The 27,619-nt window shown below is 47.2% G+C and overlaps 1 protein-coding gene across 2 annotated transcripts; it reads right to left on the reverse strand.

The window, feature by feature from the left end:
• Positions 1 to 1,147: 1,147 nt before the first annotated feature.
• CERS4 (ceramide synthase 4) lies at positions 1,148 to 26,854 on the reverse strand. Of its 2 annotated transcripts, none has more exons than XM_061466866.1 (11): positions 26,760 to 26,854; positions 17,291 to 17,464; positions 11,501 to 11,618; positions 11,022 to 11,140; positions 9,408 to 9,465; positions 6,732 to 6,782; positions 6,240 to 6,332; positions 5,383 to 5,511; positions 5,009 to 5,115; positions 4,437 to 4,593; positions 1,148 to 1,916 (listed from the first exon to the last, which is right to left on the reverse strand). In XM_061466866.1, the coding sequence occupies exons 1-11, from the start codon at positions 26,777 to 26,779 to the stop codon at positions 1,725 to 1,727; spliced, it is 1,218 nt and encodes a 405-aa protein (XP_061322850.1). In that variant the 5' UTR covers positions 26,780 to 26,854; the 3' UTR covers positions 1,148 to 1,724. The 2 variants fall into 2 exon arrangements, with proteins under 2 accessions (XP_061322850.1, XP_061322851.1); XM_061466867.1 differs by lacking the exon at positions 26,760 to 26,854 and adding an exon at positions 24,415 to 24,440.
• Between the last annotated feature and the right edge of the window lie 765 nt (positions 26,855 to 27,619).

Genomic DNA, 27,619 nt, shown 5'->3' on the forward strand with positions numbered 1-27,619 from the left:
TTTCAAAAGTCATTTATAAAGACTGTTTACAATCAGTAGTACAAAACGATCCACAACCATCCCTCCTGCACGCATCGCCCACAGAGGAGCAGCAAGGTTGCAGACTCAGATGAAAGGAACATGACGGGATACAGAACATGTGCTTTAAACGTCAAATCAGCTCAAGGCTTCAGAGACAAACTATCTTGAATGGAAAGGATGATGCAGGAACAGATGCTCTCCTCCCAGAGCACGTTACTGCCCTGGAATCCCCCCCCCACTGGAGCCACTTTTCCCCCTGGGAAGAGATCCAGATTATTTTAACTGAAACCCAAGATGAGCGCATGCAAGCTCAGAGCCAAGCTCTCTCAGCCACATCTCAGGTGAACCAGGTGGGTTGCTGAAAACCCTCTTCTATGCTGTCACTTGCCTTTTAAACACGTGCTTCTGAAGCCATGTGTTTCCTTGGTGCATGTCCTTCCCCAGTGAGCACTGGTTCTTACTGGACACATAGAGGAAAGTGTCAGCATGGCCTTGGCAGTCATTGTCCCTGCACTCATTGCAATGAAGCTGTGAATACTTTGGTTTCACAGACTAATTGATCTATGAACCAGAAATTCATGTCATATGAATTTAACTCTTTCGAGGTATTACAGAATTCAAAGTCTAAGACTACACAGGATGTAAGACCTAAGACATCTGAACAAACTGCATCAGAACTGCATCATGACTTCATGGACTACTGCTTCAAACTTGCTTTTCTCGATACACCTAGGCTAAGGCCCTAGAGTTAGAAGGCCACATTAAAGCATTATTCCATGAGGTTCAGCAGACCTTCTCTGGATCCTTTTTCCTCTGAGTTCAGGGGAAATGTGTTCCCTTCTTGCCACAAGCTGACCCTGTAAACGTTTCTTGCTGTGCCAATCACACTAGGTGAAAACATGAGCACTTAAATCAGTGTGGGCTTCTTGTCACCTCCCTCCTGCTGCTGTGCTTACCCCCAGGGCAGGTTTAAAGGATTACCTGACAGTTGAGACACAGTTGTCTGGATTCTCCAGCTATGATTTGGGTGGGCGCTCTCTCAGTCTGGCCTTTGGAGTTCCCACTTTTGTGGCAATAATGCTGGTAACAGAAGAGGCTGAGATCCATAGGGCACACAGCACATTTCCTTTGAGAAGCACATGTATTCTCCTATGTGTTTCCAAAGCTTCCATTTCACTATGCTCAGGTTTAATCTTCTGTGTATGGGCACCTGTCTTCTCAAAGGTTTCCCCACATTAGGATTTGGAGTCTCACACTTAACTTGTTAGCCATAACCATTAGTGGCAATGGGCCAGGGCCTCCAGGGGCTGGTAAAGGCTAAGCAGAATCCTTTCACACAGCATTATGTGGTTAAAACTTGACGCTGTCAGAGTTTATCCACCTCCTTTTTTTTTTGTTTTTATAAAGCATTTTTCAAGATTAACACATTTAACAACAACTGTGGCACAGCCTAACCCGAGTCAAACCGCTTTGATCCCTTTCTGTCTGCTTCAAGGCTACCAGCTACAGTAAGCTTGTATTGAAGAAAGACCAAAAACTTCCTCCAACTAGCACTGACCTTAACCACTTCTGTTTGCAGGAAGCAGGAATTCAGCTATGATACTGCAATTGCACTCCAATTTATCTATACAATAAGCAAAACTGTTTCTAAAGACACTGAACTGGGCTGACGCCAGAGCAGATCAGAAGCACGGGCGCAGTAGCTATCTTTCCTTGACGTGGCCGTTGGTGAGATGGGTTCTGTTGTTCAGTGGCTCAGACCCATTCCTCTGGATAAAGCTGTTGCTTGTGACGCTGCTGAAATACGTGATCCCGTTTTTCTCCTTCTCCCTAAGCTTTTCTTTTTCTTCATCCTTGTCGCTTTCTTCTGTGTCACTTCTCATGTCCTTTTCCATCTAAAGAAACACGTAAATGAGAAGCAAGACAACATACAAGTCTGCACAAGGAGCAGTGCTAGCTTGAGCCACAGCAGGAACATTCATCTGCTGCCTCAGATGAACGCGTGCCTCAGCCTTTGGCACGCAGTCCTGCTGTGTCCTTTCAGCTTTTACACAGAACCACAGAATAGTTAGGGTTGGAAAGGACCTTAAGATCATCCAGTTCCAACCCCCCTGCATGGCCAGGGACACCTCACACTAAACCATCTCACCCAAGGCTCTGTCCAACCTGGTCTTGAACACTGCCAGGGATGGAGCATTCACAACCTCCCTGGGCAACCCATTCCAGTGCCTCAGCACCCTCACAGGAAAGAATTTCCTCCTTAGATCCAATCTAAACTTCCCCTGTTTCAGTTTTAACCCGTTACCCCTTGTCCTATCACTACAGTCCCTAATGAAGAGTCCCTCCCCAGCATCCCTATAGGCCCCCTTCAGATACTGGAAGGCTTACATCACCTTTGGAAACAAGATTCTCTCTTGTCTCTTTGATTTCAGTCTCAGTGTAATCCTAGCTGTGATCATGGAATCACGGAATGTTTTGGCTTGGAAGGGACCTTAAAGCTCATCCATTCCAACCCCCTGCCACGGGCAGGGACACCTTCCACTAGAGCAGCTTGCTCCAACCTGGCCTGATAACCATTACAAATTACAGTACTGGTTGAGAAGCAGCACCAAAACACAGCCAGCCAGGACTGAGGGCAATGATAGGAGACTGAGGAGATCCATACTGGTGCTTTGGGCATAAAGGATGGAAGAAGGATGGGAGAGGCTCTTTCACACGTTCTAAAAGGGCCAAGGAACTAGCTTCTGACCACGCCTGGCCTGGATGGCTGCAGGTTGAGCACACTGCTCTGGCCAGGAATTAGTAAAATACTAAATTAAGATTAGGAAAATAGTAAAAGGGCATCTTCAACTGTGTCTTCATTTTCTGCCCTGTGAAACTTCTGTTTCCTGGTTTGCAAGGAATTTGCCCTGCACAACCTTAAGGGAGGAAAAGGGGACAATATGGATGAAGATGAGCCTTCAATGCTTTTTCTCAGTTCCCATAACACAGAATTCCCCAGTTGGATACTAATAAAACAACTCATCTTGGGCTATGAGGTCAACTCCCACAAGGCACTGACTTCTTACTCCTGGCCTCTAGCTTCTGCATGTGGCCAATTTAAATGCCATTAGGTCATGCCTTTGATTTTGGGAAGAATTTCATGCTGAGCAGCAGTTTGGTCTCACAGCAAATGATGGGTCAGAAAGAGTGGGAGGCCCTTCCCTTAAGTTTATACAGCTGCATCTCAGACTTTCATCTAGGGTTGCTCTGTGACTTATGAACAGCACTACCTGGGTGCAACACTGAATGGGTTATGGTTTGGACTTCTCTACTGCTCCAAACAGTCCAGAGAGCTAGTTTAGACAGAAATATCTACCTGTAGACATCTACAGCACTGCAAGACAATCCGTATGAAACATGTATTAATGATGGGGCAGTGTACCCTAAGCAAATGTGCTGGGAGGAGTGGCTGGTACGCTGGAGGATCGTGCTGCCATCCAGAGGCACCCTGGCAGGATGGAGAAGTGGGCTGACAGAGACCTTGTGAAGTTCTACAGGGGGGAAGTGGGAACCCGGGCACCAGAACATGCTGGGGGCTGAGCAGTTTCTCTAGGACAAACCTGGAAGTTCTGCAGACACCGAGCTGAACAGGAGCCAGCAACATGCCCTGGCCTGCATTAGGAGGAGCATCGCCAACAGGACAAGGTGATCCTTCCCTTGTGCTCAGCACTGGGGAGGCCTCGCCTGAAGCTCTGGGTTCAGTTCCGGGCTCCTCAGTACAAGAGAGCCATGGACATACTGCAGAGAGTCCAGTGAAGGGCCATGAAGATGATGAAGGGACTGCATGAGGGAAGGCTGAGAGAGCTGGTACTGTCCAGCCTGGAGAAGGGAAGGCTCAGGGGGATGTTATCAATGTATATTAACAGCTGAAAGGAAGGTGCAGCCAGGCTCTTCGCAGCAGTGCCCAGTGACAGGACAAGGGGCCACGGGCACAAACTGAAACACAGGAGGCTCCCTTTGAGCATCAGAAAACACTTCTTTACTGAGAAGGGGACCGAGCACTAGCACAAATGCCCAGAGAGGTTTTGGAGTCTCCGTCCTTGGAAATATTCAAAAGCTGGCAGGACATGATCCTGGGCAACCTACTTCTAAGTGAGCCAGGGAATGAATATGGATAGAACTTCCAGAGGTGCCTTCCAACCTCAGCCATTCCGTGATTCTGTGATCTCAGTAATGCTGTCATTACAAATCCTGTACTTTAGGGTGAAGCACTTTTGCACTGCCCTCACCAATCCCAACTTTCCCTGTTTTAATCTCTTTGTTTTGTTACAAATGCAGATCACCCTGGAGCAAGTGCTGGGACTGGTGGCAAGCAGTCGAGGTGGATCCTCCCTCCCCGTGTGATGCACAGGGGACTACAAACCCATCCATACCGTGCCTCTGAGGATGAACATGTAGACCATGTGAATAATTAGGCAGGACCAGAAGACGTGGAGCAGCTGCAGAATTATCAGGAGAGCATTCACAAAGTAGTATCCGAAGAAAGGCTGGAATATCTCCATGGAGTAATAGTAGGTATTATAGAGCACTCTGCAAAAGAGGGGGAATTGCAGTGGAGGGAAAGTATGTTGTTAATATGGCCGTAATTAAGCCCTAGAAAGCTCTGGTCACAGAGGAAGTTTAAGGGCAATCACCTTCATATATATATAGCACATGTGAGCCAGCTCCCAGTTTCCCACCAGAAATAAGAGGGTAGAGCCAAGGACTCCTCCTCTGCAATATTCTTCAGGACTTTAAGACTACTCTATGAATTCCAAGGCAGGCCACCCTACTTTACCCCAGGGCAGCTGCAAGAGCCATGTGCCACTGTGGCCTGTGCAAAGGGCAGGGACATATGCTCAAGGCCTGAAAAGCAAAGGCTGCAGCAAAAGATTCAGCCCCCAGCTGTAGGATCCTGTCCCTTTGAAGGCAGCTTTTCCACTCCCCTCTCCTGCAGCAGACTCACGTGTAGGGGAAAACGACCAGGCGGCTGATGAGGAAAACAGCTGAGAAGATCATAAAGAGGCTGTCACAAGTTCTTTTCCACTTCATGTAATTGAATATCTTAGTTGGCTGGAAGGAGAAAGAACAATAAAACCGAATGCCAAGACAGTGAGTGCATCTGCATGTGCTCCAGGGTGCTAAAGAGCCAGATCTGACACAATCTGCATGCAGTCAATCATGCCTCTTCCTGGCTGGTTGCAGGGCACCCTAGGCTGGGTCAGATCAGTACTGAGTTGGTTGGGAAGCATCTTAATGCCAGGCCCACACTGTGCTAGGTCAAAAGGCACCCTTTGGCTGAAGAGCACCGTTGCCTGGCACGTAAGTTGTGGAGCTCACCTCTAGGAAGCAATCAGAAGCATCATGAATGATCATCACCAGGGTCCCAATGCGGATGTAATTGGCACAGTATGAGAAGCTGATGAGGAAGATGGTTGCAGCATGATGGACTATCTGCTCCTTGAAATCCTGATGAGAAAGGGGACAGCAGTGAATAGAATCCATAATGCACCTAATATCTCTCTCTACCCAATGACTAAGAAACCTCCACTGTAAGGTATTACCCATAGAACTCTTCTACCAAACACATTCCAGAAACACAGGCAACCAAGAGACCAGTTTATGGTGTAAACTGAGGATCCTGCAACAGAGAACACTCTCTCCCTCCCTCAGTAATGGTCCCAGGATGATACAAATCAGAAGACAGAAGAGTAAAAACCAATGATTCAACATCAAGAGAGCTTCCTTTCCATCACAAAGCAGTGCCCCAGTTCCTACCTGTTTGCACAATCATTTCATACCCCTTTCTCACTGATGGAGACTCAATCACTCTTTATTTACAAGGGTACATTTGCAGCCTCAAGTGTATGTAACCATGCAGCACCCTCTCTGTGGTGCACTGGCACCTAGGTCCACATGCAGCTTAACTGGCAGAGAACCATCTCTCTTCCCCTCTCAGTGATCAGTGCACCCAGATTGTGGACTCTGCAGCAGTTTGTGCCTTTCTATATCAGGGTTTGTATGCTCTACTTCCCAGAGGGGAGGGAAGCCAGTGACTGGGAATGGAAAGTCCTGGGAATGAGCAAGGAAAGAGTCCCCTAGCACCTCAGAGCAGCATTATACACTGCTCTTGAAGGTCACTGTCCCCAGCGTTCAGCCTCTTTGTGCTTGGTTCTTCCCTAAGCCTTGCCACTCACCTTCCTCTTCACATCAAAGGGCAGGGTGAAGACCAATGACCAGTAGAAGGAGAGCTCCAGCATGTAGTACCAGAACAGGGAGGACTGGAGGGGCTGTGAGAGAGGGAGAGACAGGGAACTACCCATCAGCTAAAGCAGAGCAAAGGCTGGAAGTGAAGGCTCCTTCCTAGGCCAAAGAACCACAGAAACCAAACCAACCAAACTGGTTCTTGCAGCTTCAGGGGGGAATACTTCCATTGAACAAGGCAGTTACTTGGGGAATGTCAGCTGTGCTGAGGCAAAAGCAAATTGCTGAGGAAATTCCACTTTGCTGAATCATGTGGACCATTTAAGGAACCACCAGGAAGATCTGGAATTTTTGGTGTGTTTCTTTAGCACTGTGCAGAGTCCTGAGCATTTAGTTCAGTGCTCTTTCTTTTGTCACCAGGACAACTTGATTTGCAATGACACTACATGGTTTGTAACAGCAGTTTTCCCTCTTGCAGGACTCACCTGCTGTGGATATCCTGTCCAGCATTCTCTATGGTCCCAAAGCCAAGGCTTCTGCAAAGAAAACACAACATGAACGTGAGAATGCCAGAAGAATTCTTCTCTCATCACCCACCTGACTCCTTCAGTTCGCCTACTACAAACCTTGCCGTGGTTTATCAAAGGCAGAGATGGGCACACTGTCTGGAATTCAGTTGCAAAGAGGTTTCCACTGCAAGAACTTGCAGCTGCTTGTGGCACTACCAGTTTGTGGCCATTGAGCTGAGCTTTCACAGGCTGTTCAGCCTGGTCCTAAATAAAAGAGCTCAAAGAAGGGGTATACCAACCTGTTCTACAAGTCTGGGGTGGTGATGTTTTGAGCATATTAAATGACAACTGTTTCATTAAGAATCTCTGTGGTTTGGACACCACCACTTAAATGTAGCAAAAAGGCTGAAAACTTGTGTGTCAAGAACATGGCTCCTCCTCTAAATGTGAGGCTCGTGCTGCAGTCTGTTAAGTAATGAACCTCTGAGAAGATCCGACTGTGGCCACACTTCATATCAAATTGCCAGTTGAGAGCCTGACAACTTAGAAGCTTCCATAAAACCCTGGCAACTAAAGTCCCCCAAAGTTCTCCCTGCATGGAGCATGCTCTGACCCTTTGATTTGATCAGAGCATACAGTGATGGAACATATTCTATGCTGCTTCTGAAAGGGTAATTGTCTAGAACAGTTCTACAAGGCTCCAGATAGCAGAGCAGTGGCTTTTACAAGCAGTGGTAATGAGGCTGTGTAGACACAGCCTCCTGCTGGCTGGAAGTGGGGTTGGGAGCAGGATTTCCAGCAGATACAGGTACAGAACCAGGAGAAATGTGATCTAGAAACTCTGGCACACTGTGTTACCTGAACTAGGTAGGAACCACAGGTCCTGAATTTCATCGCTCCTCTACTCTCAGCAAGAAAAGCTGTTTTCTGGTGGCCTACTTGAGATAAGTAGGCCCAGAGGAAGCCGTGAAGATGCTGCAAGGGCTGGAGCAGCTCTGCTCTGGAGCCAGGCTGAGAGAGCTGGGCTGGGGCAGCCTGGAGAAGAGAAGGCTCCTGAAGGGGAGACCTGAGAGCAGCTCCAGTGCCTGAAGGGGCTGCAGGAAACCTGGAGAGGGGCTTGGGACAAGGGCCTGGAGGGACAGGCCAAGGGGAATGGCTTGAACCTGCCAGAGGGGAGACTGAGATGAGCTCTGAGGCAGAAGCTCTTCCCTGGGAGGGTGCTGAGGCGCTGGCACAGGGTGCCCAGAGAAGCTGTGGCTGCCCCATCCCTGGCAGCGTTCAAGGGCAGGTTGGACACAGGGGCTTGGAGCAAGCTGCTCCAGTGGAAGGGGTCCCTGCCCGTGGCAGGGGTTGGAGCTGGAGGAGCTTTAAAGGTTTCTTCCAGCCCAAACCGTTCTATGGTTCTGTAAGTTCCTACTGGTATTTCTGACTCATGGGACAGAAGTCTTCTGCTTTCAGCTGCTAAGATGAGCTTTAAACACTTGCTTTTTTTCTAAAGAAAGATGCTTCAGAGGAACAAATAAAACACTGCTCACATTACAAAGTAAACATGTAAAAGTCAGGAAATGTCACAAGTAACTAAGCCCTGTCACATTCATTCTTTGTCCTTCATTTTGTTACAACTTCAGCTAACAGATTAACCTGCTACCTGCTACAGGATCTAAAGGTGCTGTCTGTAGATGCCTCCCTCTCTTGTGAAAATTGGAAGACATGTACTGAAGAAAGACTCTTCTGAAACGTGAGGATGATCTTTTATTCCTAGAACGGTCAGAACATGCAAAAGAACAGGATTTTGCCTTCAACTTGGATGCAGGGATTCACAAAACACTACAGTTGGGATTTAGATACTTTCAGTCCTCTGCTAGCTCATAGAGTACCTTAAATTCTGACTCAGAAGTCAGTCTAAGTTCAGAAGTTCTTCACTTGTTACCATAATGAGAAGTTACAAGCATAGTTTGTGCCTGCAGGCTTGGGAGCTGCAGGTTTTCCATTCCTTAACCCCTCAGAATGGGCCAATGTAAAGCTCACCTGGGGAAGTGGTTCAGGAAGAGAGCCAGGAGAATGTCTAACACACAGTCAGAGGCAGGCCTGTGCCCCAGTCAGCTCACTGATCAGAGCATATTCATGGCTTCTATTACCTCTTCTGCCTGTTGAGGCAGTTCAATTTGTATTGAGAACTCATTATTTATCAGATTGGAGAAAAGGCAGAGGCATGAGCTTGAACCAACCACACCTTGGGCAAGGAAAAGAAGACTAATACATGAAATGATTAAATTGCAGTCCATGCTCCAAAGGAAACCTGAGTTTTTTACCTTAGCAGGTATCAGATATAACACACTATCAGGCCCTGCAGCTTCCATCTCAGGTAAGTGTTCCATCTCCTAGCCCACAGAAATGTATTTTTACACAACCCCAACTGTCTTCTGCTTTGCCAGAAGAAGAGGAAACCTCTTGGGTTTGAGCTGGAGCGTTTAAAACAAGCAGGGGCCGATCTGTGTGTGGTCTCATAAACGTGCTGTGTAGGGGATACACACTGACCGGGGGGGAAAACCTCTACGAGAAGGTCTGAAAGGACATGTTTGACCAGACAAGCTGCCGTTCTTGCAGGCACTGGCTGGATAGAACAGCAGGTGGCACTGCTCGTGTACTCACATCGTACAGGACAGCGAGCCCGGTGATGAAAGAAGTGATGTAAAACGTAAACCTCCAGCTACAAACAAACAAAACAGAGCAGGTTAGAAGCCGTTCATTAACCACCCCCCTGCGGGTCTGTGCATCAACCCTACCCCTTCAAAGAATGGCGCTATTAAGGTAGATGTATATCAATATGCCCCTAACAGGAGTGGCTCTTTGCGTGTCACTGGCACATCCACCAGGTCACAAAGAGCAATTGTTGTGCTTTAGATGAAAACACAAGAATCCTGCTGCCTAAAATCTCCCAGATAATCATTCCAAACCTTCCCAGCACTGGCAGTCAAACAGCACCAATCCCTCTCCTAGGCTTTGGAGATAGGGCATGCTTAATTCATTATCATGTGAAGTAATGAGTATGTCATGCTCGAGCTCAGTCAGAAGCTGGTAATGGTTTAACCACATTAAACCCACATACAAATACATATGAGCTGCTTGCCAAGTTCAGTGGACAGAGGCAGGTCACCCGATCATACACACATAATAAGGAATGAAGGAATTTCACCCCAATGGGATAAGCAAGCTGTTGATAAAACAAAACACAAGAAACCTTCAAAGGATTCAAATGATCTAAACCAGTCCTTACATTTCCAAACATCTCCATAACAAATCAGAAGGAACTCCCTACCTGCCAATGACACCCCCAGGAGCTCCAAGCAACACATAACCAGTGCAAAGCTACTACATCACAGACAGAGATTCCTTCTACAGACCCTGCCTGGTGACAGAGGGCAGGTGGAAGGACTCCATCCTCACTGAGTCGAGTCACCAACTATTTACTGTTTCCTATTTATCGTAAGTGCAGGGGAATTTAGATTGCATCTTCATGGGAGGAGATGAAGCAGACTGCTTTACAACTCCTCGTCCACAGACTTTGTATTTCTAGCTGCAACTACCCAGAATATTATAAATAAATGAGGGGTTTTAAGCAGGGGTTTTGAATGAGAGATTGAGTGCTAAGTGAGCACAAGGGGATTAGCTCAAAGTTGATGCCTACCCTTTGGTTACACACTTTCAGACAGATACATTTTAGGCAGAATGCAATCAAGCCCACTGCCTGTGACTTCTGAAAGCAACAGCGGGCAGAACAGTTGCAGAAAAGATGCAGCAGAAGGAATCAGCTTGCACTGAGGCAAAGAGAAGTCACAGGAAAGGCAACAGAAAGGCTATTTCGGGGGCAGCAAAGCGGCAAGAAGCAGTAAGATGCAAAGCAGTAGGGAGTTTTTCAGGCACAATTGTGTTTCAAAGCAGAATGCCGACTTACAGAGTCAAAACCAGAAGTACTAGAAGGAATAAAGGTGAGACAGGAATAAAAGGAGACTTGGGAGTGAAAATAAAGGGGAAAAGCAGCTCTGTTTCAGTAACAGAGAAGCAACAAAGAAGAACTGCAACCCATGTGGGGCAGGGAAGACCCAGGATGCTCTCTGTATAGGAGTGGAGGGCAGGTTGGGGAGCTGCTGGAGCTGGGATGCTCTCTGCATAGGGGTGGAGGCCAGGCTGGGGAGCAGTGAGCTGCCCACGGAACTCAGCTCTGGTGGAAGGCCCCTGCTTCTCATGGCTTGTGCTGCTGCTCACCAGGCCTCGCAAAACTTCTTGGACAGGCTGGGTCTGTCCGTGTTCCTCCGGCGCCGGAACCACCTCTCCACCTTCCTCAGCGGCAGGTCGCACTGCTTGGCCAAACCGAGCAGCTCGCCCTGGAAAAGAGGGGAGAAAGCAGGGGTCAGACCCAGCCTGGAAGGTCAGATGTGGCAATATGGGCATCTTGTCCAAGTCAGCACAGAGCCCAGCTGGAGCTCCTCACAAGCCCAAATCTGGTCAATCTTAAGGCATTTTGCAGCAAGCTGTCTGGTCTTAGTGTAAAGATCTCAGAGAGCAGAACATCTCTGGCTCCTGTGGCTGGTGTTGGGTGGCCAGTGCTTTAGTGGTTCCTGCTGCTCCACTGAGCTTCCAAATACGAGTGGCATTACCCAGCCTCAGAATTGTGTGTGATTCTGTGCCCAATAATAAGACACAAGGGCTGAATCTAGAGGAAAGCAAAGGAAGAAAGGACTTACCTCACCCGGGTTCTTGCAGCGTGTACTGTAGAATGTTTCCAGTACAGGGTTGGGCTGAGCTTTTGGTCTCTGCTTGTCTCTCACACCCAGTTTGCTACTGAGGGGCAGGGCTATGGCTCTGCAACAGAAAAGATAAAGGCTCAGCCAAAACCAGAACAGTGATTTCTGATATTGCAGCACTGTTTAAACATGATGTACTACATCCCAGCTGCCTCCCACAGTTTGAATTGAAGCACAAGTATCACACCAAGCAACTAAGATGGATAAAGAAACGGAGAAGAAAAAAAAACCCCAAATTTACAGCAAAAACAGTGGGACTCGTCCTGAGGTCTGTGCTCACATAAGGTTGGGAAATGCTATATCCTCCTCTGCCAACTTCTAAATCCACCATGCTTGGTCATCCAGGATTATGGCACTAAGCCCAGGCACGCAGAGTCAGCTGTGATACCTATCAGTGCTCTCTGGCTTGCTTACAGCTTATGCACAGTTACATATTGCTGATAAGGCCTTAATGATAAGGCCACTGCTCCATCTAAAACCCTGAACATACACAGCATCCACTTGAACTGAGGATTTGGCTCAGGATCGAGACAGAGTCTCTATCAGATGTGCGATATGAAAGGTCCTGCTGAAACAGGAGGTCACTTGGTCTTCACTGGAGTAACTTAGCTCTGTTTTCCTAAGGCAAGTCAAACATGGGTTGTAAAATAAAAGACACAGCAACTAGAAACGTAGCCACAAGGATGCTTGTGCTAGCTGTGCATCTTCAGCCCTTCACAGGGGAACAATGCAGGGCAAAACTACTGCATAAACACCAAGTGGTAACAAAACTGGGCATGGAATTGCTGTGCTCAACAATTCAACTCCTCCATTACACACGCTCTTCTCTCCCTCACCAATGGTGTGAAAGGAGGTCCAACCAATTTTCCACTAGGGCAGCTTGTTCCAAGCCCCATCCAAGCTCTGCACTAGGTCTTGGCTCTTACATTAAGTGCTTCTTTGAAATGGGCCTGAGCTTTCGTTTTAAAAAGCAAGTCATTGAACACAAGCTCCTCTGAAGATGTAACCAAGTTCTGCTGCTGAAGAAGAACCTTATTGCACCTTCTTATCAGTCCACATCAGGAACTGAAAGGTCTGAACTTTTCCAGACACATTAAAGAGAATTTTCCTGCCAGGTGTCAGGGCAGTTTGCTAATGAGCATTTTAATGGGAAAACTATTTCAATTCTCCTGACTGATTTCTTAGCTTTGTTTAATCCCTGTCTTCTCTTCTCCTTCCTGCTGGCTTGTTACAGTCATGGCATAAAATCACACTATAACAGAAACAAGGCAGCTGCAGTTGATGAAGACAGGCTGTAATTAACCAAAGTTACAATCACTTTGTTGTTAAGGTTTTACCCATCAGTTATGGGGCCAATCCTATTTTTATGACCATCATTGGGAAATCAAGGCCTGAACTTCTTCCTAAGGGACGTTGGTACATGTTGGATGTATGCTCTGACTCAGTTTTCATTTAAATCTGGTTCCAAGGATGATGCTGGTACTGATTTCAACATCACAGATTCATCATCTCAGCTGCAGGGATGGTCTCATCATGGCAACTTATCAGCTGTCTGGAAGACAGAAGGAGGAAGTCTGAGGACTAATCAGTACCACTCGCTACAGGTAGGCAAGGCAAGACACAGAATGATTCTCATCTCAAGCCTCCTCCACCAGTGAGCTTCTTGCACTCCATGGTTTACAGAGGAAGGTTCACACTAAGCCATTTCATTCGGCAAGCACTAACGAACAAACCGTCTTGTGCAAAACCTGCTGCAATTGAAACTAAATGGATTAATCAGGAAGGGGCATAAAGGATGCTCCCCCACCGTGCAAAATGAGGCCACACAGCTCCTGCAGAGGCTTCTGAGTTACCACCAGATACAAGAAATAACTGAGCTTTGGGGAGTGGGGTTTTTGCCTCTCCCACAAATGGTTTTGAATTTACTAGGATGCCCCCCTGTCAGCATCTTCTAGGAGTAAGAAATGCAGAACCAGGGACAGCAGCAACTGGAACTTGGGTTCTTTGAAGTACAATCTCTTTTAGCTTCATGCTTGCCCTTTCAGAAGGAAGGGTGCCCTCTTCTTTCTTCTCGTTCTGAGTTCAAGCATCTGTTCCTTGCGGATCAACAGTATCCCTTTCTTTCCTTGGTCATCCCACGGCTCGTGCAGTTGCAGTCCTCCTAAGAAACCTCATCTACTTGAATTCAAATTCACCCACCTTGACTTTCAGTTCCCCAACATCCCAAGATCACTGGTCAAGTCTAAAATCACACAATTAAATGGTATGTACATCCTGGCTTGCAACTTCCTGCTTTGCTGTCCCTCAAAAGCACTCCAGTTCCCACATTTGCCTAACCATACAGGCAAGAAACACTCTGCAATGGAAGCTGTGCTTCCTTCATAATCGTGGCACTCCCAAGAATTTGGTTGTTAAACAAAAGGACCTCAAACATTATAGAAGAGAAGCAGGGTGAAGTTCTGCTAAGGTATACAGGTGCCTAAAACCAGCCTCCAAATCATGGGTGCAGGATGTACCACCTACTCATAAACATCTGGAAACACCAGAGGAAGAGGAGAGGTTCCCAAATTCCAGGCCCCCTCTTTTGTCAGGACATCATCACCGACTCCCCTGCTTCAGGGTCATGGCAAAGATCAGAGGCACTGCAGAGGTAGGAAGGTTTCTGCTCTCCAGCACTGAATGCCCCCATTCTGCACCTTCCCAAGAGCAAACAGCCTCCCAGAAGAGTTGCTTCACCCAAGTGTTCTTCTCCCCAAGGGCTGCACCCACGTCCTCAGCTCTCCCAGGCCCCACCCAGCTATCGCATGCCCTCTTCCCACAGCCACCACCTAATCCACAGCATAAATGGTTCTTAAAAGGATGTCAGTCTCATCTTAAAAGGATGTCAGTTCATCCCAGTTCAGCCAGCAGATGCCAAGGAGAAGGAAATCCATGCTCGAGGAAGCAGGGTCCTTCCCAGGTTTAATCTCCAAACAAGGAAGATGGATCCATTGGCTAAACACAGTGGTTCATGCAACTGCTGAATGAAGGATTGCAGAAAACCCTCTGGGCTTCTCCTCCTTTTAGTATTTTCCTGAAGTTCTAACACAGATGAATGACATGAACACATTACAGTGTTTCTGAAAGCCCAGAGCAGGTACAAGCAGGAACACAGAGTGTCTCTAGAGAAAACAAAATGCTTTGCATCCCTGCACAGTTGCATGTAAAATAGGTGAGGGCAGAATAAACTGCCAGAGGCCAAGCTAAAACCACCAAACCCAAACTTGTATGCTGGTTACATACACTCATTTTGTCCTACAGACCAGATGTACAAAGCCACAGAGCCAAGGGCGTTTACACGGAGAAGCAGAAATAACACATACATCCCTTCAGTGTGCAATTCTCAACCCTTTGTGCAGGTTGTTTTAAAGAGGAATACTGTCACTGTGCACACGAGGTAACGGAGCAACAGAGGACCTGGTTCATACCTCCCATTCACCAGGGGAAGCTTTCTTCTCCAGGATGAACTGCACATGACACAGTAATGATTGAGAATGAGAAGATGTCATGCTGAAATAAATGCCTGCAGAAGAGTTAGGACAAACAAGAACACAGCTCAGAATACTGGCTTGTAATTTGCATTGGTAAGGTACTGGTATGATTACAGGCTTCCTGGGCCTGCGATACTATCTTTTTCTAAGGGTGTGACAAGAAGCTTTTATTTAATGAAGTTTGTGAATCAAAACAGCTTTAAAATTAATAAGTAGTACCAGGCCTGGGGAAACTCTGCCAGCTGAGGCATCGCCTGGATGGGAAAGCAAAAAGATCTTTGAACCTGGCCGCAAGCATCTTAAAGCAGACGGAAAAGACATTTAGATTGACTGGTAGCAGTGTGGCAAAAGGAAGAGGGATAAAGGATCAGAGTCACAGAAGCACAGAATCGATGCTGAAAGGGACCTCTGGAGATCACCCAGGCCAACCCTGCTGCTCAAGCAGGCTCAGCTCCAGCAGGCTGTAGAGGGCTGTTTCCAGATGGGTTTTGAGTATCTCCACAGATGGAGACACCATTCCTCCTCTGGGGAACCTGTTCCAATGTCTGACCACCCTCAAAGTAGTAATACATTTCCATATGTTCAGCTGGAGCATCACACATTTCTGTTTGTGTCCATTCCTTCTCCTCCTGCTGCTGGACACCACTAAGAATAGTTGCTCTCCTTCTTCTTCCTGTTCCTGTCTTGTACTGGGGAGCCTAGAACTGGAGAGTCCTGGTCAATGCAGGACACAGGGATTAATCTCCACTGTCCAAGGCACTGATGGACAGTGAGTACCTGAAGGACTCCTGGATCCAGCCCTGTCTTGTGGACCAGCAAGATAAAACCGGGAGTCACTTGTGTCTTAATGGTTACCCTCCAGCACCCTGGCTCCCACATCAGTGGAGGTACCCAAGCCACCTCTGTCCTTGGGAAAGTGCACGGTGAACTCCGTGGAATTCCTGGAATGAACACTAAACGTATTGTTTACAAAGAAGAGATCTGGATTCCAATTTTGCGTCAGCGTCAAATGATTATTTAAAGCATCACTGACGTCTCTGTGTTTACAGACAAATCCTGGCTATAACTGGGGTTTTCATTAAAAACATTTTCATCACAACAGAGCTCTGAATCATTTCAGCTTCCACCAACTTTTCCAATCTGTCCCAGTCTGCAGGGAAAACATCTTCCTAACCTGCAGAGGTGTGCTTCCATCTGTCATCTTTCTTTTTAAACAGATGACATTTCAATTGTCTTTTTTTGCCTTTTTCTAAGCTTCAAACCACTGTAGATTTGACTAAACTATTTCAGAAGATTACCTCTTCCATCAGCAGCAAGGAATAGGGATTTTTCAGTCCAGCGAGAACCACTCTGAAGAGTATTCAGGGTCATGAAAGGGGACTTAACTCTGTAGTCTTGACAATGGTTGACACTATGGTAAATCTCAATTACCCACCAGCAAATCATATTGAGTGGCAGACACCATGCAAACTATGGACTCAACTGCATAAAGCCAACAGCACCAGCTCAGGATCCTTATGAAACTCTGAGTCAATGAACCCTGCAGGATTTCTTTGCCATACCCCCCAAATTTTCTGTGCTGAGGAGTAATACGCAAAACACTGACATGGTTCTGGAAAGAAAGCAGCAGCTACAAATGTCTTTACATGGCTCTGCCAAGGGAATGACACTCCTGAACCCAGAGCAGTGGTCTGTGACATGCACACATTTGTGTGGCTGATCCTGAGGTCAAATGACTCAGCCTAATCTAAGGCATCGTACTGAGGCTTGTCTGTCAGGTGTGATACCCCAGGTCCCCATTACCCGCGATAAAGGAGACTTAACTGTATTTGGGTAGTCTAAATATGATTCCCACTGCACTCGACCCAGAAACTGCCACTAATATGCAACAAAACACAAAACAGCTTGTCTGCCTTCTGAAACACAAGCATAAAGCTCATTTAGGGCCTACCTGGTTTAATTCACATGGCTCATAATCAGACCTTAAAGGTAGGTTTTGTGTTCTATGTTCAACACACTTCGTTAGCCAGTGCACATGGCTGGAAAGGAAGAGCTGAAAAATGTCCCTCAGCAGACTTTATGAGCTGGAATTTCTGTGGATCCCTTCAGTCACACACTGGCCCAGGCACTGAAGTCAGCTTTTGGACCTGAACTGCCAGCATTAACCCTAAAAATCCATAAAGAGCACTAAAGAACTTACCTTTCAAAGACACGGCGAACGACAACCAAGATTAAAGCAAAAGGGATACTGAGCAGGACATCACGAGGCTGAGGGTAATGGACATCTTCAGACTCCTGCATGTCCTCCCAGGTGATTCCTGGGGGCAGCCAGAACTCATGGTGCCAGAGCCACTCGTACAGAGAGCGTGCCATCCTGGAAGGAAGAGAGAGCAGAATGAACTGAGGGCAGCTGTGCACCCAGCAAACCTGTCAGCACAAGCCACTGAAGCCAGGAAGGATTACACCCTTGCTGAGCTCGCATCTGGCTGTGAAAGCAGAAGAGGTGTGGATTGCACCAGGGCCCAAAGAACTGAGAACCTGCTCCCAGATTTTTTATCAGGTGCTCGTTGACTCCTGGCACAGAACCAAAAAAGGGCTAAAATGGAGAGAGATGCCTCAGACTTCAACAGGGTCATTCTCAGCAAGGTGTATCTGGAGGTTTTCAGTTGAATACTGCAGCTCCTTCAGTTGACAGCTTCCTTTGTAGAGACTGACAGCTTGGTATCAGGAGGATGCAGCAAGTCTGCTCCAGGGCTGGCTGCCAGTTGTTCTTTCATATGCACATATCCGTGTTTTAGTCTTTGAACTTTTGCATTTGTTTCTATTTATACACTGTGGCTGCCCCATCCCTGGCAGTGCTCAAGGCCAGGTTGGACACAGGGGATTGGAGCAAGCTGCTCCAGTGGAAGGTGCTCCTGCCTGTGGCAGGGGTTGGAACTGGATCAGCTTGAAGGTCCCATCCAACCTAAACCAGTTTGGGATTCTACGACTGCAATTCCACCTTGTGTACATGTGCATGCATTATAACTAATGTTACTCTGAAACTTCACCTTTGAAAAAAGAAGAAAAGATCCCTATTTTCCTTGACATGATTAAGGAAAATACTTCCAGGTAAGAATTTTTGTGCTACGTGGTAAGCTGGATTTGCAATGCAGTTTCAAAGACCATGCCTGAAGGTGGGATTTACATACCTGATCAGAGCAGCATAAAAGGCAGTGGAATGGGTGTAACAAAGAATTCAACATGAAAATAACTGTTGTGAGATAATTCTACCCCATACACAAATATGAACTGCACCACCCTCCAACAGAGGCTGCTCATTCTAGCTGATACCAACAAATATCCCAAACACAAGCTCTGAACAGAAGTCAAACCAGCTTTGGGCAGGCATAGAATGAGGAAAGAGGAAACACGGGAATGAGATGCCATTGAGTTCATCTGAGCAGCACACATGAAACACTACCTTACAAAACAAAGGGGAAAAGCATGTAATTCAGATAATGCATGTAATTGAGATAGCAAGTGTCTGACCTGAATATCACAAAGCATCTCACCTAGTGGAGGCCCAAGCCCTGGTCCGTTTTCTGCCAGGAGAACTGCCTAACAGCCTGGCTGCTGTGCTCAACCTCAGAGCCTGTGAACCATGCTTACAGGATGTCCCCAGATCACCTATAGACCACGTGAACACAAACTCTACAGTTGCAGTGCAGAAAGTATCTATGTCCAAGTAAACGGTGCAAGTATGGACTTATCCTCCAATGAATTCAACACACCAGCACTACAGGTGACAGTGGTGCAGAACAGCTCATGCTCTTCAGATACGTACTGGATATCAGCTTGGAGAAGTCAGCTCCCTAAGCAAGGTGTCTGAATTACAAAGAGCTTTACAAGGCATGAAAGACACCAACCTCGGCTCTAGTTAGGAAAAGCATCAGGAATGCCTAGAACTGCATCTCCCCCCTGCTTCAGCTCTGCAGGAGCCATGTGGTCAGTAGTGCAGGGTTCTCTGCCAGTGCAAAGGCAGCAGGCAGGTTAGGGAAAGCTGCCACGATAGCAAGCTTTGCAATTACACAACCAAGGAGTCTCCCCCTCCAGAACACGAGACATCTGGCAGCAGCACAAAAAGCTGCAACGCATGCTTGGTAAAGCTGAACTCTGCCGAGGGCTCTCTGTGGGGAGGATACAAAGCAAGTCTTCCAATTTGCTTAGGGGAAATATTCTTAGACTCAAAGTGCTAAGGAAGTAAACAGCCATTATCTAATATACTCTCATGTGCAAACTATATATAGCCAGGATCACCTTCCTGGAAGGCTTCCTTATGTCTGCAGCTATCTTTACACATGATGAAAGTACAGAGATAGCTTCGTACAGTAAGGGCAGAAGTTACCTTCTGCAGTTCCCACAGGCCAAGTTCCCAAGTGGAGGCAGCTGGAAAGCTGAAGACAATGGCGTGTTTAAAATGTCCTTTGAGCACCCACAGGAAAGCATCAGCAGGCCCCTTTCTTTCTCCAAAGTTCTTTATGCCTCACAGAGCATCCTGTGTTACTGGTTGGAGCTTTGTAATAAGACACAGCACCAAGCCCTCCAGCACTGAATGCAAGTGTAACAGAGCCTCTCACGGACAAGTTCAGCGGGAACAGAGGGAAAACACTGCAGCACGTTCCCCTACCTGACACCAAACACATCAGCATTAGGAGTTCACACAGTGCTCAAGGCCAGCTTGGACAGGGCTTGGAGCAACTTGGTCTAGTCAAAGGTGTCCCTGTCTGTGGCAGGCGGTCCCTTCCAGCCCAAACCATTCCATGATTCTATGACAAAGCTAAAAGGTATTGAAACAATTGGACTTGGTGCAGCCCAGCAGCCCTATCCACATACTTACCCTGTTCATACTTGCCTTTCCTTTGTTCTTAAACTTGGGGGTTTTATCTGAATCCTTAGCGGTACAAAGGTCTCCGCTGACAGGCTGCAGTGAGCTGCTCCAAGCAGGAATTTCCATGGTGGCCAGCAGGAATGCACCTGCAGCATCGGCACACTGCAGCAAAGAGCAGCACTGAAGGGCTTCTTGAACCCTGAGCCACAGACAGGAAGTGGTACTGAAGCCCCTTAGGGAGAGATTTATGTCCAAGCTCATTTTCAAAGCACAGTGTCTAGCTAGAAAGCTCACTCCTTGTCTCACAGGGAAAATGGCTAGGCAGGTTTAGCCAGAAAATGTAACTGTGCTGACATGGTCAGAGTTATTCTGCTGATGCACTTAGAGAACCAATTCCCAAACTAAACATTAAAATATAGGCACATGAATACTCATGTACATTTACATAGGCGAATATTAGAGATAAGGGTGGAGAAAAAAGAGAGAGAAGACTGACGAGTCTTTGTGGCAAACTGGATAATCACCCTCTCACTTTTATGATGACCTGGTGTAGGTACCTACCCTGCAGTTTAGACTCACAGAGTGGTTTGGGTTGAAAGGGGCCTTAAAGCTCCTCCAGTTCCAACCCCCGCCATGGGCAGGGACACCTTCCACTAGAGCAGCTTGTGATGGTAATTTTGGTCTTTGCTGTAGGGATTCTCATCCCCATAGCATAGAACAGCCAACTTCCCTCCAAATTCCAGCACAGCACTCATTAAGTTCTTTCCTCATCCTTTCTGCCTCAGAAAGCTGTTTATTTTAGGGACATCCAGGACTTCATTGGGCCACTTTCAGCTGTTTGCTATGACAAGCAACAATGATCCTCTCACTAGGGGTAGCAAGCTGTATTAGTGGTGTTTCTGCATCAATTGTTCATACTAGAAAGCTGTTCCTAAGCCCTCTGGTAGGTACATAATAACCCCAATAAAGAATTTGAATGAGAGGAGTGACTAGCATTAACACCCACGTTTTTAATACAAAGCTCTGCTGTTAGTCCCCAAATACAGAACTTAGCCCACCATGCTATTTCAATTCCTCTTAGTCTGACTGTGAAGGCCTTCCAGTTCTGGAGGATACCAGAGCTGGTCCATTGTCTGCAGGTGGATTATAGAGGCTTGTGGGTGAACAATGCCACAGGCACAAACAGCTCCAAGTGGCTCTGGGCCAAGCTTAGGTCTGCCAAGTCTTATTTAACTTAAGCAAAGCATCATACTAAGGACATTGCTGCCAGAACCAGCACAGGTACTCCTGCTAAAGACTTCCTGGTAAAGCCAGTTTCCCAGGATTAACCACCAGCAGCACAGTGCTGCCATGGGGGAAACGCTCAGCTGATGTGGAAGCAGCCACACTGCTGTTCCATTCAAGTTGCTTTATATTTGTCATGGGGCTAGGGTTGAGATAATGAAAACCCACAAAGCCACTCAGATCTTGATGTGCTGGAAAGCACAACAGAGAGGCTTGTCCTATCTGTCTTAGAAGAAGCTGGGGTCAAGAAACAAAATCCTCTGGTTCTGAACAACCTGATCTAGTTGAAGATGTCCCTGCTCATTGCAGGAGGGTTAGACTAGATAGCTTTTGAAGGTCCCTTCCAACCCAAACTATTCTATGATTCTATTATATTTATAATGGTTCCCTGCTATTTCCAATTGGAACAGCCACTGTATTCCAGTCCTGCTCTGGTCAATTCTCCCTGAACAATGTCCAAAGGCCACAGCTGAAACTCATTCACCAAGAAAAATGCCTCTCTAAGAATGTCCTCCCATGGCAAACAACCAAACCAAACCAAACCAGCACCAAACCCAAACCCACACCACTTTCCCTATAGTTCCAGTCCATGAATCACCCATTGACCATCACTCTCATGGCATGCCTTCTCCTCGCTCTGTCCAAATAACTTCCCTACAAACCCACCTCCATTTCTTTGAACGTCTTTTGGAGATGACTAGAAGTCTCTTTGTTCTGGCCATAAGCGATGCAGCATCCCCAAAGACATGGATGGATTCTGGTATGAACCTTGGGTACGAATCTCTCTTTACCTGCAGCTAATTCTACTTTATTTCTCTTCTGGTCCCCAGCTTTCTCATCTCTCTTGCAATGACCAGTTACCTTCAACTTCCTGGCTTTCAGATGTTCACCTCACCTAGATCTACCAGCTGACATTTCCTAGTGATCTATTTCATGTCTGCTGCCCACCCCTGCATCAATTCAGTTTGCTGTTCTTCAACTGTTCCAAGGAACTTCTCACCATTTGCTTACTTCCACCACCAGTCCAACAGAAGCTTGATTCTTCACTGCTAACTTGAAAAGCAGAAAGGTAAAATTCACCTCCAAAACCCTCTGCCTAAGAAAACATCTCCTTTTAGCCCTCTAAGAGCTGGCTTGCTCTGCCTTGCTTCCTACACTTCCCAGCTTTTCATTCAACATTAACCCTATCTCACGCTTTGGTGCATGCTGGACATGTGCTTCTCTGTTCCAAGGCAAGTTTTCATATACACCCTCTTTTGAGAGATCTTTGTCCCAGAAAAAGCATAAAATGCCCAAACAAATGTTAGAAGCTGCAAACAAAAAGCCCAGCGAGCAGGCAGTCTTGCTTACCTAGCTCTGCAGTGACCATCTTCCTTAGCCACCATAAGATACTTACGAACTTCCATACCTTGTGCCCTGCTTGGCAGTCCCTTTGCTGCTGGGTTGCTCTGCCTGCGAGTGGCTGACTCCCAAGCAGGCTGCCCCGTCTGACCCAGAGCGCAGGTGCCAGGCTGATGTCACCCATCCACATCAGGATGCAAATGAGACAGCTCGACTCATTCCATCATCCCTCACTGAGGGGGATGAGCACAGCTCCCTGGGTTTGCCCAGGAAAAAACAAGTACTGGTTTAACCAGTTAAAAACAAGAAAAGGCCCCGAGTGCTTTCTGGCTTCACCATGTCCCTGGTCAGAAGGTAGTCAGAGCAGCAGACCCGAGTTCTCTTACCCTCCCTCTTACTGCCAGTGTACTTTCAACAGGAGCCCTTCTGTTTGCCCTTCACATCCCTCACCCCAGCTAAGGTCTGGTTTTCCTATCTCCATTCTTCTACACACAGACATCCTCCTGGCCATCTACCCCCACTTCCACCTTCCTGATACTTCCATTCTGTGATTGAGCTCAGCTAACAAGTCCATGTTAATCTCAGCTGGCCTCCTACCATTTCTGTTTGCCTTCTTGCATGTTGGGATGGACGACACTTGTGATTAGGTGAGGCTGCCCTGGAAGATCAACCAAGTGGCTGGGCCCCTTTGCCCACCACTCTCCCATGAGATCCCACCAGAACAAGGCAAAGCCTACCCTCCTGAAATGTTAGGGAGTACATCAGCCATGACTAGTGTCCAAGTAAGGCAACCGAGGCATCTGAAGTACCAGCTAGAACATCTCCACCAAATAAAGACACACAGTCCCAGAGCTACGTGTGTACCTTGAGACAGTACAAATGTAAAATGCAAGAAGGAGGCACCTAGAAAATCCAGATTAGCTACTCAACAATTTCTCTGGGTATTTTCCTTCATTCTCTCTTCTAATGCCTGCTATTTCCTCCAGTCTTGCTGTAGCCTGGCTGTTATCACATGATTTAACTGAGGAAGAAAATGAAGTGATCGGTCTCAGGCCACAGGTAGCTAATTCAGGATGGAAAACCACAGAAATAAATCAAGGAGCTTACTTCTACCTGAACTGCCCATGTCTTCTTTCTCTGAATTCATCTGTACCAAACACAGCAAGAGTCAGGCAGCCCCAGTGAGACCTTCTCCTTCAGTTTTCATAGAATCCTAGACTGATTTGGGTTGGAAGGGGCCTTAAAGCTCATCCAAACCCAACCCCGGCCACAGGCAGGGACCCCTTCCACTGGAGCAGCTTGCTCCAAGCTCCTGTGTCCAACCTGGCCTTGAACACTGCCAGGGATGGGGCAGCCACAGCTTCTCTGGGCACCCTGTGCCAGCGCCTCAGCACCCTCCCAGGGAAGAGCTTCTGCCTAAGAGCTCATCTCAGTCTCCCCTCTGGCAGGTTAAAGCCATTCCCCTTGCCCTGTCCCTACAGGCCCTTGTCCAAAGCCCCTCTCCAGGTTTCCTGCAGCCCCTTCAGGCACTGGAGCTGCTCTCAGGTCTCCCCTTCAGGAGCTTTCTCTTCTCCAGGCTGACCCAGCCCAGCTCTCTCAGCCTGGCTCCAGAGCAGAGCTGCTCCAGCCCTGGCAGCATTTCAATTGTGACAAACGAGACAAAGGGACAGATGCCTGTGACTACTCTGCCCCAGATTTAGCAAAGATAAAACATCAAAGTGGAATCAGATCATCCTGAATGCCAACGAAGATTAGGAAAATTCTTGATCAGTTGGGATGCATTTGGGAAGTGGAGGGAGGCATCCTGTACTACAGCTGACTACACCTACACGATGCAGAGCAGGACTTCTCACAGTCCTCGTTCTCGTCCCTCCTGCAGGAAACACACAGGCTTTAATTACTCTGTATGAGCCGGCTGTGAATCTCAGTATCACCACTTCCATCAGTTTCCCAGGTATTTGTTCCCACAAACTCCCCAGCCTGTTCCAAAGCTTGGAGAAAATAAAAAAAAAAGGAATTTAATTAAGTTTTTTTTTTAATGATGCTTCCCCCCCCCGAACTAGCACGTTTTCATCATTTTTAATTGCAAAACACAAAACCTTATCTGAGAATGACATCTGCGCTCCCAACTATACCACAAATGCAAAACACATTCAAAAGCATTGAGAAAGAAACAGCAACCAATAGAAAGCTGTGCCTTTCTCCAACATTAAAAGAATTGTGACTCACTTTTCACAATCGTTACTGCTTAATGAGAAATGCGGTCTATCAGATGATGAAGATGATTTAAAAACAAATCTGGACGTGAATTAGTCTTGATTAGAAAGATAACTTGAAAGCCCTGTAATACTGTCAGGACCCGCGGGAGCAGGACTTGGCAAACATGGAGAGCTTATAAAGCAGAACGTAACAAGTTCTTTCAGCAGGCACTGTCCTCTTCTTTGCTGAAATATTATCTAACATCAAAAGAACCTGTCTCCAAGTGTGCTTTACCGCTTACATAAATAAATCACGATGGGGCAGTATGTTATTTGTCAGGATACGGAAGGCTGCAACCACACCATGGTTTTTACCCAGCACCTCTGGCGTTATGGGGTGGTATCTGGATGTGATGTACACTGGGGCATCTTCGCAATCACTCCTGCACCACATTTGGTCCACGCTGGGCCAATCTCTCTCCAATCCATGGATTAATCCCTCTGCACTGCAGGCAGCTGTTTGGCCCTGCCTGAGCTGAGACAATCAGACCTGCACCAGCTTCAGCCCGGAGCACGGGCCAGAGTGACAGCCACAGCCATTTGGATCCCCCTCACAAAGTCAGAACCTCCCAGCCCTGGTTCATGCTGGCTGAGCTCAGGGGTTATTTTTAAAACACAAGATACCAAGGATCACTTTCTCTCTGCTTCAATTGACCACAAATAACTCGACGAGAAAAATCACACAGAAATTACGATTTTGGGAGTTCTGCCTCTGTGCTTTTACCTGAGCATCATCTCTGAACAGAAAACATTACACACACGTTTTGACATAACATCTCAAATCCTCTAGAAGGAGGTGACCTTTCTTATATGTATGACAAAGACAGATGAACAACAAGGAAGCAGCTGCCCCAAAAGCTCTGATAGTGCCCCAGGAGTGAAAATACCACCACTTGCTACAAAAACATAACCTAAGCACAGCCTGCAGTTTGTCTCTTTAAAGGCTTTTTTGCCTTATGTATTTTGATTCAAAGCCTTGGCGCTTGTGGGGCTGGAAGGCCACGTCACACATGTCATACCTGTGTGCGTGGCCATCGGTGCAACAACCTCCACAGCAAAGTACTTGAAGAAGTTCATAGACTCACAGACTGGTTTGGGTTGAAGGGACCTTAAAGCTCCTCCAGTTCCAACCCCCTGCCACTGGCACAGACACCTTCCACTAGAGCAGGTTGCTGTAAGCCCTGTCCAACCTACATGGGAGAGGAGCTCTTAGTCCTGTCACACCAAGGATGCAACTGGTGGAAAGCAACACTTTGCACACTTCAGCCCTTCAAGGTAGCATTGCACCAGATATCAGTCTGGGCTGGTTCCTGGAACTGATCTTCTGACAAAACCAGAACCTGCACTGTATATACCAGGGCTTTATAACCCGCTGCACAAGGATGCAAAGACCAGAGCACGAGCGACCACAGCAAGGGAAGAAACAGATGTGTTTCCTTTAAGAGTCTATCAATGGGTGGAGAGATCCACTACAATCCTTCAAATGAAACCACTGCTCTTTCCAGTGTGAAAGGACTCCCCTGCTGAGACACGTTCCTTATAACACAGAGCCAGTGTAAACCAACACTGCCATCAAAGACTAGAGCCTGGCCTCCACCCCTTCCTGGCCATCACTCCCACTTCACTGCCCGCACCCCCCCTACTCAACACAAGAATGTATAAGGTTTCACAGAGAATCAGCCTGAAAAAAAGACTTAAACTTTGCAGCTTCTTTTCTTTGACTTGGGGTTCGTTTTACTCCCTGCTGGCTCCTCAATGCAATTCGCAACCTGCCTTCAAAATCATTTGTGCAGGCTCACTGCAAGGTAAAAGAGAAAAGCACAAGTGGCTGCAGAAAGGCAGCTCATGCTCATCAAACCGTTCTGTTGCAGAAAACCCCTCCACTGAGCTCCGAGTGTCCAACTGCTACAGCATACCTGGAAATATCCAGATTCATAGCTTCAAGTCTTTACTGGCTTCTGCAAAAGGAGTCTGAAAACAAAACACAAAGTTAACCCTAAATATATTATACATGCAGCCCCAGGCATTTTCTGAATGTACATATGCAATGAATTTGCAGCGACCCTTAGCATCACATCACAAAGAATGACAGAATCCCAGAGTGGTCTGGGTTGAAGGGACCTTAAAGCTCCTCCAGCTCCAACCCCTGCCACGGGCAGGGACCCCTTCCACTGGAGCAGCTTGCTCCAAGCCCCTGTGTCCAACCTGGCCTTGAACACTGCCAGGGATGGGGCAGCCACAGCTGCTCTGGACACCCTGTGCCAGCGCCTCAGCACCCTCATGGGGAAGAGCTTCTGCCTAAGAGCTCATCTCAGTCTCCCCTCTGGCAGGTTAAAGTCATTCCCCCTTGTCCTGTCCTTACAGGCCCTTGTCAAGAGATCCTCATCAGCTGCCTTTCAGGAAGATTCTCAGCTGCAGGAATGATCGATATGGGTGTTTTGGTGTTTACTGACACTGCTGGCTCTATAAAAAATTGGCTGTTGCCATGATCCTGACTCTTCAGAGCTCAGGTTCTCCTTCAGACCAGACACCATTTCAGTTCTGCACTCTAAAGGATGTCAGAAAAGCCTTTGAAACCACAATAATAAATGTCTTACAACCAGCTGGTGATTCCACGAAGGGAAAAGGGACTCCCTCAAGTGGGGACATTTTAAAAAGGAGCCTTCCTTAATTCTGCCCAAAAGAGTGCATGTAAAAACCTGCCCTTTGAAACCTGTGATGATGTCTGCAGGAGTACATAACTTCAGGGCCTCAGAGCTTGGACAGGTCCATGTCC

The sequence above is a fragment of the Pezoporus flaviventris genome, unplaced genomic scaffold (genome assembly GCF_033815535.1).
Source record: "Pezoporus flaviventris isolate CSIRO_AGI_PZ_B2104156 unplaced genomic scaffold, CSIRO_AGI_Pfla_v1 ptg000043l, whole genome shotgun sequence".
NCBI classification, from domain to species: domain Eukaryota; kingdom Metazoa; phylum Chordata; class Aves; order Psittaciformes; family Psittacidae; genus Pezoporus; species Pezoporus flaviventris.

Bases quoted from the DNA above. Each gene is read 5' to 3' on its own strand.
- CERS4 (XM_061466866.1), bottom strand. From the start codon at position 26,779: ATGAATCTGGATATTTCCAG. The intron at 5,116-5,382 runs GTGAGCTCCACA...TTCTCCTTCCAG, and splicing joins CTTCTGATTGCTTCCTAGAG to CCAACTAAGATATTCAATTA. The intron at 4,594-5,008 runs GTGAGTCTGCTG...CCTCTTTTGCAG, and splicing joins CTGGTCGTTTTCCCCTACAC to AGTGCTCTATAATACCTACT.